Below are 10669 nucleotides of genomic sequence, written 5' to 3'. Positions count from 1 at the left end.
TCCTGCTCTGGCAGGGGGTTGGACTAGATGATCTTGCAAGGTCTCTTCCAACCCCCAGTATTCTGTGATTCTGTGAAAGAAGTCAAATCTGTATCCGCTGAAAAAACTTGAATCTTAAAGTCCTGAGCCTGTTTCCCCCTAAGCTGACATAGTCCTGCTGCTTGCTACCCTGACCGTTCCCAGAAATATCGCTCAGATGCTGCACAAACATTAGGATGTGCCAGCCAAAGAAACACCAGTGAACCGAACAGGAGACGAGGTAAGCTCGTCTTACCATGTACCCACAGCTAAATTCAAGGCACGACTTTGAAAGTAAAATACAGAATAAATATGACCACGGGCTCTGTAAGGGCTCCCAGAGATGCCTCCTGGTAGCTGAGGAGAGATGCTTTCATCTCATCACATGAACCGATTCCTTTTAAAGCACATCTGTCTTCTCAGAAAAGAGTCTAATTTTTACAAGAAGGGGACTGTAAAGACTCAAGGCAGAAGCAATATAATAATTCTATAGAAAGTAACCAGAGGATATTTGGTAAATTATCTGAGTAGCTTCTGAAGTGCCACCCCAAGAGCAAGACGGCTCTTGTTATGGTACTTCTTGAAATGTAAGTTTTTGCTGTGACAGCTACGCTGAAAAAAAGCCAGCACAGAACAGCCATACCTGGTGCGGGTATCACAGTTTCCAAATGCGTCTGATCAAGCTTCAGTTTATCTCCAGAATCAATCATCTTCACAACTGCCGTATATTTGTCAATCACTTCCTGTTGTGAAAGGCAGAGGCCAATCAGAAAAATCATGCAAATTTCTCTAAAGTTACACTTCAAAATTAACAAACTCATGACCACGAGTCTGCACTTCTACAGCTCCAAAAGTAGCAACGACTTCTGAGCTGTCCTAAAGGCATCCAGCTTTCACAAACACCTCACTGGCCCCACTCTCAAGTTAAGGCTAGATTAAAAATGCTCCTCTTGAACATCCGTGACTGGTCTAATTGACAGCTGGTTTTGTCAAGCTTGTCTGAAGGTTTTGTCAGCCTTTGGGTTGGCTGTCCTAGCTACTGTCTCCAAGATGGAGAGTAAATTAGATGCGTCTTTTCCCCCAAGGGAGACCAAGCTGACTGGAAGGCACACAGTGACAGGTAGGATGGTACCTCTCCATGAGGTGAACCGTTACTGATCATCTTTGTGCCCAGCACAAACCACATTCCACCTCTCATGCTCAGAGCTCAATGGAAGGCAGCCACCAGGACTGACAAACCCTCCCAGATGTCTGTCAAGAAAGGTGACTGTGAGCTCGAAACTCTCTTGATCATTCAGAATGCACCTGGGTGTTGTCTTTGGCACTCCCGCCAGAGGCTGCTGAGCCTTGGACTACTTGATGCAACACCATTTTGGCTGAGAGGGGATCGTATTAACATATACAAATACCTGAGGGGTGGGTGTCAAGAGGAAGGGGACAATCTCTTTTCAGTGGTGCCCAGCAACAGAACAAGGAATAATGGGTTTAAGTCAGAATGTAGGAAGTTCCACCTCAACATGAGGAGAAACTTCTTTACTGTGAGGGTGACAGAGCCCTGGCCCAGGCTGCCCAGAGAAGGTGTGGAGTCTCCTGCTCTGGAGACTTTCCAAACCCGCCTGGACATGTTCCTGTGTGGCTGCCCTGGGTGACCCTGCTCTGGCAGGGAGGCTGGACGAGATGATCTCTAGAGGTCCCTTCCAACACTGAACATTCTATGATTCTATGATTTCACTGGCAGTGGCTAAAAGAAAGCACTTCTGAGTAACAGAGCAAGGCTTAGGGCCTGAAGATTTTGTATGCAAATGAGATCTTGTCCAAAGGCAGCCTGCAGTTTAACTGTCAGTGGAGAAGTGACCAGTCTCGGATGAAAACACAGCTGGACTGCCCCTGGTCATGTCACATTGACAAAGTGACTCTTCTCCACAACAGATGTGTTAACAGGGACAAAATATGCAGGACAAAACTGCTTAAGAAAGGATCACTGAGTAAATGATATGAAACCAATTCAGGGATTCACCCCCTGCCCAGATCAAGTCCCGACACAGTTAAGGTGACACTTCAGGCCCCGTCAGTGTTGACCTAAGGGTGAAAAAAACCCCAAAACTTCAGAAGTTATCCGATTCCGCAAAAGCCTAACGCATGTCCCGTGCTTCCATTTGCATGCTCTACCTTAACAACTGCCTTCCTCTTGTGATACTTCTCTCCAAGCTTCTTTGTTATAATTTTTACAACGATTTCCTGGAAGATTTGAGAGGAGAAAAACAAAAAAAAAAATAAAATGCCAAAATACACAAACGACTACATAATCTAAACTAATTGCACAATCAAGTCACTCTGACTCCAACCACAGACGGGACAGCCCAGTGCAGGAAGCAATAACAGTAGAGACTCAGCTTTCAAGAACTTCTCTTTAGTCTCAACATACTGCCTCAAAAGAGTATCTCTCAAGACTTTTTTTTCCCCTCCCAGAAATACAGTTACATTAAACTCAGGACATGATGTGACAGCCCACAGCGGGTGAAGGGCAGGACTTCTTGACCTAGAAGGCCATTCAAAAAGGAGAAGCTGAGACGAGGTCTCTCAGCTCAAAGGCTGATGCTGGCTTCTGTCTCTGTGCAAGTCACCTACTGTGTAGAAAGAGGAGGGCTGTAATACCATGATTTAAACACAGTCTGTAGAGACTCTCAATACTAACTCTTTACTTAGAGAATTCCACCCAGGCATACAATGCGTCAGACTGCAAATCATGCTCAACCAGAAGAGTAATTCCTCCCAGATACTGTAATTTTTCACATCTGGCAACTTGGAAAATAAGAGTGATTTTAGTTTGGAATCTGCTTTTGCGTCTTTACACACATCAATAGCAGCTTCAGAGATGCTGAGTTGCTTGTATTTGGTATAATAAGAATTTCTAAGACACTTACAGGTTGCAACCAGTAGTCTCTTCGAGCTGTTCTTTTCTTCTCCTCTTCAAGCTACAGAAAAACAACAAATAATCACCGTTTACTTTTTCCTTTCATTGCAGCTTTCCCATGCCTTTAAAAAGCTGAACCAGGCCCACAGCAAGTGGGAAATAAAATTTAGACAAAAAAACCCCAAAAAACAGAACCCCACAACTAAATAAGGGTGAGTCAGTGTGTGCTTGCTGCATAAAAACCAATCTGATAAGATCCAGGAATCCATGATGGAGATTTGTATTAGCTTTTGTCAAATGTTTCCAAATGTTTTCTTCTGTTCAAAATCTGTATTCCTTTACTTCCAAAGTCTCAGTGGTCTAGAGGATAGGCAGAGATGGGCAGCAGACACCAGTTTTAATGGGGAAGTGAAATCATATTTTGCGTGATAACACATGAAAAGTCTGAATTCCACATGAACTGAAGGTCTGAGGTCCCTTCGAAGGGACACCCTGGTAAAGTGGCCATTGCCACAGGCATGAGGTTATACAGACACAGATCCTGCATGATCATTACCTCCATAATCTCATCCAGTGCAGATTTCTTCTTTTTCTCTTTGGGCTGGCCTGAGCTATGAGCTGGTTCTTTTCTTTTAACTGCCCCTTCCACCATCTTCAGTGCGTTTGGTCCAAGGACACTGCTGGAAGAGTGAGATGGTGTTTTCACAGCAGACCTTACATCGTTTCCTCTACCGAGAAGCATCTGAAGAACGGGTTGTGCAAGGCCCGCTGATCTATTTAATTTCAGTTGTCCCTTTCCAGACCCTGCATGCCTCCTTCTCTAGGACTTCATTTGGCAGCTTGAACTCAGCTCCTTGAAGTGTAAACTCCACGTCCGCTGATGTTTGCTCCTAGCAGTCCAGCAGAACGAAAACAACCTCATGGTGAGTTCACTAGTGCAAAAGCAAGGAGTTGATCAGGCACTTGAGGTCAATGGAGAAGACACAAGCAGGTCTGCAAATAAGGTTTTCAAATGCGAAAGGACAAATTTGTGGCTTTAGAGAAGCCACGTGGACAGAGCAACTCTCAGACAGAGACACTTAACCTGTCCCTCAGAGGGAGAAAATACACGGGAATCTGCAGAAAAGGGCTCCACACCCCAGCAAATAAACACCACCTTCACAATCATAATCAGAATAGGCAAACAGCCTATGAGTTATGGAAGAAAAGAGCAATCAGCACAGAAAGTTACATCTCGGGGATCAGGGACCATCCACCTAAAGTGAGAACTGCCCAAAGGCAGTTTGAGTTAAGTCATTTCTACAACAGACATTTGAATGAGGTAGATAAATTTGGGTGTTCTCTTGTCTGGAAAGATGAAGGCTGCTGCGAGGTGGGTGATAAGGTAATGTTAGTATGGCCTTACAAAAAATCCTACGTTCTGCCTGTGGTGGAGGCATTCAGCACACCAGTAAAGGGAAGAAACATAATGGGAATGAAGATACAGAAATGGGAGTAGAAACAAAATTAAGAGTAAAATAATTGTATTTCAGAGGAAGATTGCATAATTTCCATAGTGGACTTCTTGAAGAAAAAGCACATTAAATCACAAATCCAATAGAGCAAGTCCTTAAAATAAAATCTCATCAAGGGCGACATATAATTAAAACATAACAACTATTTTGCCTACACTTAAGAAGGAAAACGTGTCTAGCTGTGAGTTTACTAAGGGGCTCCTGGGCATCAAAACACTAAAGCAAATCTTATTTAAACACATTCATTAAGTACCCTGGGACAAAGAGAGAGACCACTAACAGTGTTCAGGGATGCAATTCAATGCGGAGGACACAAGGAAGAACTGGACACCAGAAGGGACCGGTTTATCTTGAAAACTATGTTTTAAAAGTGATAAAATTCAACAAGACATGCAAGCTCCCACACTTTGGAAAAGTTTACTCTGACTACCTTCTATCTACTGCCAGATGCTTAAGAACAACAAAAGCAGAAAGGGGCCTGGCTACAATCCCAGCTGATAGCTACCAGTGTGGACTGGTAAGGAAAGAGTCAAATGTAATCCCAGGAAGCATCAAGACAGCCAGGACTCATCTAAGCCATGATGTTTCATTTGCAGCATGCAGAAATTCAACCAGCTCCCCTGTTCAAGGACAAGGAAGGGACATTCAGTGGATCAGGGGAATGGGGAGATGAAGGCAGCGCTGGAACAAGGACAAGGAAGGGACATTCAGTGGATCAGGGGAATGGGGAGATGAAGGCAGCGCCATGCAGGGCTGCTTGTAGAGCACAGCAGAGAGTCTCCGCACATACATCACTGAAAAAGCAAACACTGGCGAGAAAAAGATCTACTGATCTTTTGAGGTCCCTTCCAACCCCTAACATTCTGTGATTCTGTGATACTGATTTTAAACACCTCTTCCAACACAGAAGCAACTGGTATAAACTGGCCATGACTACGTTCACCTGGGCAATTGCAGACAAGATCCTAACCATCAGAGCAAATGGGTTTTGAAGGATCTTCTCGTGGGATTATAGGGCTGGAGAGACCCTCACTAGGATTATAGGGCTGGGGAGACTCACAGCAGGGGCTGGTCACTGCGTGGACAGGACTCGACATGGGCACGCTTGCAGTGCTGCGGGCAGGAGTCAGTGACCTTGACAGCAGCTTCTGATCATTCTTGAATTAGAAGTAATTCTAATCTTACTGACTGAGTTAAGGAAGGATTTGAGGATCTAAGCTCTTGAGGGGAAAAAAGTAAGCCCAGGGCTCCCAGTTTGCTCATGGGCAGTCAACATCAGAAGCTGTGCCCACAGAGGCACTGGTCACTCCTTGCTTCGTATCAGCCCCACAGACGTTCAAGGGAAGGCAAATCTCCCGTCCTCACTCACCTTGTCAGCGGGTCTAACTCCACTTCTGTACCCAAGTAAAAGCAGCCTCATGCCCTCAAAACTCTGCCATCCTTCACCTATGATCTCCCAGTTCTATATCTGCACCTGCTCAGGAAATATAAGTGCCAGGTTTGTGCAGTTTGTGCTGTGAGCATAGGAAGAGGGAAGCGAGGAAGCTACAAAGGTGATGAAGGGAGTGGAACATCTCCCTGGTGAAGAAAGGCTGAAGGAGCTGGGGCTCTGCAGCTTGGAGAAGAGGAGGCTGAGGGGTGACCTCATTCATGTTTATAAATATGTCAAGGGGGAGTGTCAGGAAGATGGAGCCAGGCTCTGCTCAGGGATGTCCAATGACAGGACAAGGGGCAAAGGGTACAAGCTGGAGCACAAGAGGTTCCACCAAAACACAAAGGAAAACTTTTTCCCTGTGAGGGTGACAGAGCCCTGGCACAGGCTGCCCAGGGAGGTTGTGGAGTCTCCTTCTCTGGAGACATTCAAAATCTGCCTGGACGTGTTCCTGTGTGACCTACTGTGGGTGATCCTGCTCTGGCAGGGGGTTGGACTAGATGATCTTTCAAGGTCCCTTCCAACTCTCAACATTCTGTTATTTTGGGATTCTGTGAAGCTCTGCTGCACCTACCCTGGGGCACTGGACATCAGGTTGATCCTCCCCAACAGCCACAGAACACACCTTGATGCTGACACAGGGAAGCAGTTTCCATACACGACTCTGAAGCAATTCCTGTTTGACCAGTGACATATAAACCACAGTCATCTTACCCTAATGCTGCTTCTGTGCTACCACCATGAAGTTTCCAGGCAAGTATCTCTCAGATGCTATGAAAAAAATTAAGACTGCTTGAAAACGGATCTCAAATTCCACCAAATTTTAGCAAGGACCTTAAGGACTCCTCACTGAAACCATTCAAGTGAGCGTCTGAATTAAGTTTCAAGCTCATCTTAAGCACAACTCAATGTCTGGGGATAATTTACAAGTTTTGCTCAAAGCCTAAAATCTGTATCTATTACTGCAAAGAACTACTTTATTGTCTCCTTTTCTGCCTGGCGTACCTCCCATCAGATACCTTATCTAAGAGCTGAGCTTATGATGAGAGGAATGCTTTCATTTTACCTGCAACCCATCTAATTACAATATTGCCTCCCATGAAAAGATGTACCGCTCAGACAGTTCCACAGACTGCCCTAAGTCAGTATTGTTTGCGTTATTGATCCTTTTCGTCCCGCACTCCTCACGGCTATATGAAGACAATTAAATTCATAAACTTTAGAAAGATTTACACGGGGTAGATTCAGTTTCTTAAATGATGATCAGAGAAAGTATTACCTCCAATTAGACAATGCAATCAAACCTTTCAGGAACCCAAATGAACAAGTCATGAAAACCCTTTGAGAGAAGGCAGCCGGGACGAGATGGCGTTCACTTCAAACGCTCTGACTGGATCCTTTACCCCCTTGTTCATAGAACAGGATCTTCCCAGAGGAACCTGTAACTGTCTCTTTAGTTTATGGACAACTGCAAATTCAAGAAGGCTCCTCGCAGCACACATCTGAGATACACCCATCCAACCATTCTAAACACAAAACCACCTGGTATCCCCTCCTGAATAACGTGGCAGGACGAGCTAATAGACTCCAAATATTTCAGGACTAGATACATCTTCCTGCCCATACAACCATTGTCATTGAAGTGCTTTGCAACAGTAAAGGTTGCCCTTAAATTCTTTTCTCACCTTGTTTTAGAAGATGCTGCTATTGAAGTACTTGCTCCTTTGTTTAAATTAAATGTAACTAAAAAATAAAAAGACATTACTCTATTTCTATCTTTCAATATAACTGCATTGAAGGATGTTACAATTTTACAAATCTGCTAGTGGAAAAGATCATAAATTTGAAAATATTTACTAATCTATGGTTCTGGTTCAGCTTTTAAAATAAATTACTTTAAACATTACAAGAAAGAATATTCTGTATTTCCATATTTCAGTTCTCTATAATCGATCTCAAAGCACTTTATGAAGCACCAAGCAGGCCTCGGCGCTTGTCTAATTTCAATCACAAAATCAGCTTCAGCAGGTTCTAGAATATTACAGATATCAGAATCTGGTTACCTTTTTCTTCTTCATTTTCTCTGTTCAGTTCGGTATAAACTGGCTTTTCCTGCCGAAAGAACACAAAATGCATTTCAGGAGACAAACAAAGAACAGAGCCAAGATACCGTTTTTTCGGTGATCATTGATTAGCTCAGTTTTACAGAGTACTGCGAGATTATTACAAGTACCTGTAATATTCAACCTGGCCTGATTCATAAGAAGATTATGAATTGAAAACATTATCTCATTACAGGCTCCTGTGCAAAGTTCTCTAATTAACACTCCCTGCAGAAATGCTGCCTAAACTTGCTTGATTCCAGAATGAAAGGAAAGAAGCCTTGCTGAAATGGTTTTCTCTACCTGAACCAGCATGATTACACTGGTGTCTGGATAAACTAATAACCAAAGAAGGCAATTCTGGAATCTTTCCAATTTTTTACCACCAGAGGCTCAGACCATTTAAATTTCAATTAGTTTTAAATTAAGAAAAAGATAACTGTGTATTACAGCATTTAAATATCCCTATCAATACCCAGGATCAAATGAGAGGTGCCAGTCCCAGGTAACGACACGTATGGAAGTCATGAATGATGCCAAATAAACAGAGCCCAAATACCACACCAGCACTCTCGAAATAAAACTCTTCACCATACGGATCTGATTATGCCAGCTCCCCCTGGTTATTTGAGCCTCCTCACTGTACAAGGTACAACTTGTTATTTGCAGTCCTAAAAGTTGGGATATACCATAAATAAAGACACATCTTGCTGGTTGCGGTGTTGTTTACTCTCCCTTCCTAAATTCAAGGTGATTTTTAAATCACTAATCCCTTGAAGACCAGTAATTATTACTCCTTTAGTACTAAAGCAAGTCAGGTCCACAGTAACTCCAAGTTTTCCTCCAGAGCAGTTTATAATCTAAGATAACTGTACAGTAGAAAATTCAGAACATAAGCGAACTGACGTGGTGATTCAAGGACAGAAGACAGTCTAGTCAAAGTCTGAAATGGCCAGAGCCACAGGGCACAATTGTACTAGATTTCAAAATCAGATAAAATCTAAAAGGAGCTGAAACCTCTCCTTTCTTTTATTTTTTTGGGTTTTGAAACTGTGATTCCACTGAGGATCTTGACGTTCAACAGTTCTAAAAACCGTCAGCAAGTTTATTTGTCAAGGAAATGTAACCAGATGCAGTTTCAAGAGAAACAAGTCAGTTAAGGCTGCGAGGAGAATTATCTGGGAGAAGACTGGTGCTTGTGGCTTAGAAAAGAACAGCAGTGCAGACACATTTGTTACTCGGTTCAATTCTGGTGATGAGCTTGTAACCCGAAGCATGAAGCTTACTCATCACCTTCTAACTGCCTGCAGAGGAAATACCAGTGCAGGGATCCCAGCAGCATCAGCTCTGCCATTAACTTAACCAAGAGGAGTTCTGAGCAGACAGCAGATGTACAGTGTAATTTTCCTCACCATTTCTTTCCCCTCCAAACCTCTTCTGACTTGTTGTTCAATGAATTTAGCAGTTTTTTCTTCATCGTCGAGATCTTGCTTCTTCTTCCTCTCCTGTTCTTGTTGCCTGCGAATAGTCTCTGGGTCCCTGTCGATATACTGAATGTACCAGCCTTTTGGAGTCTCGTCAACCTTGCAAAGACCTGAAAAGTAAGATAAAGTAAGATTAATGCTCCCAAAAGCAAATGTGGGACAACGAAAATATAAGATCATTTTCACAGTCCATGTTCAGTATAACAATGCAGGTACTTTCACAGAATCACAGAATACTGGGGGTTGGAAGGGACCAGATCATCCAGTTCAATCCCTGCCAGAGCAGGATCACCCAGAGCAGGTCACACAGGAACACATCCAGGTGGGTTTTGACTGTCTCCAGAGAAGGACACTCCACACCCTCCCTGGGCAGCCTGTGCCAGGGCTCTGGCACCCTCACAGGGAAAAAGTTTTTTCTAATGTTTTTGTGGAACCTCCTATGTTCCAGCTTGTACCCATTGTCCCTTGTCCTGTCATTGGACATCCCTGAGAAGAGCCTGGCTCCGTCCTGCTGACACTCCCCCTTGACATGTTTATAACCATGAATGAGGCCACCCCTCAGCCTCCTCTTCTCCAAGCTAAAGAAAACCAGCTCCTTCAGCCTTTCCTCACCAGGGAGATGTTCCACTCCCTCCATCACCTTTGTGGCTGTGCTGGACTCTCTCCAGCAGTTCCCTGTCTCTCTTGAGCTGAGGGGCCCAGAACTGGACACAATATTCCAGATGTGGCCTCACCAGGGCAGAGCAGAGGGGCAGGAGAACCTCTCTCGACCTGCTAGCCACCTCCTTTCTAATCCACCCCAGGAAGCCATTGGCCTTCTTGGCCACGAGGGCACATTGCTGGCTCATGGCCATCCTGCTGCCCACCAGCACCCCCAAGTCCCTTTCCCCTACGCTGCTCTCCAGCAGGTCAGTCCCCAACCTCTAGCGGTACGTGGGATTGCTCTTTCCCAGGTGCAAGTCTCTACTCTTGCCCTTGCTGTATTTCACAAAATTTCTCACCGTCCAGCTCTCCAGCCTGGCTAGGTCTCACTGAACGGCAGCACAGCCTGCTGGTGTGTCAGTCACTCCTCTGAGTTTTGTGTCATCAAAGACAACGTACCTGTCACTGGCCTGGCAAAATTAACTTTAGTTAATACTATCCTTAGTATCTGTTTCTGCCCTTCAGCCAAATGGTTCTATTTGGAAATAGGCCAGAGTATATAA

The 10669-nt window shown here is 44.2% G+C and overlaps 1 protein-coding gene across 1 annotated transcript in view; it reads right to left on the bottom strand.

Annotated features, from left to right (window-relative positions):
• The window catches only part of KIN (Kin17 DNA and RNA binding protein), a gene marked incomplete at its 5' end in the record, with an annotated part of 16048 nt that overhangs the window by 2792 nt on the left and 2587 nt on the right, over window positions 1-10669 (bottom strand). Inside the window, 7 exons of the mRNA XM_009872779.1 lie at window positions 662-761; window positions 2188-2256; window positions 2943-2993; window positions 3489-3612; window positions 7564-7621; window positions 7942-7990; window positions 9393-9574. Of these exons, the coding sequence (XP_009871081.1) occupies window positions 662-761; window positions 2188-2256; window positions 2943-2993; window positions 3489-3612; window positions 7564-7621; window positions 7942-7990; window positions 9393-9574 (633 nt within the window). The remainder of the gene's footprint in view (window positions 1-661; window positions 762-2187; window positions 2257-2942; window positions 2994-3488; window positions 3613-7563; window positions 7622-7941; window positions 7991-9392; window positions 9575-10669) is intronic.

This window comes from Apaloderma vittatum, unplaced genomic scaffold (genome assembly GCF_000703405.1).
Source record: "Apaloderma vittatum isolate BGI_N311 unplaced genomic scaffold, ASM70340v1 scaffold210, whole genome shotgun sequence".
Classification (NCBI taxonomy): domain Eukaryota; kingdom Metazoa; phylum Chordata; class Aves; order Trogoniformes; family Trogonidae; genus Apaloderma; species Apaloderma vittatum.
The sequence above is the reverse complement of the archived record's forward strand: the minus strand, read 5'-3'. Positions and strand labels throughout refer to the sequence as shown.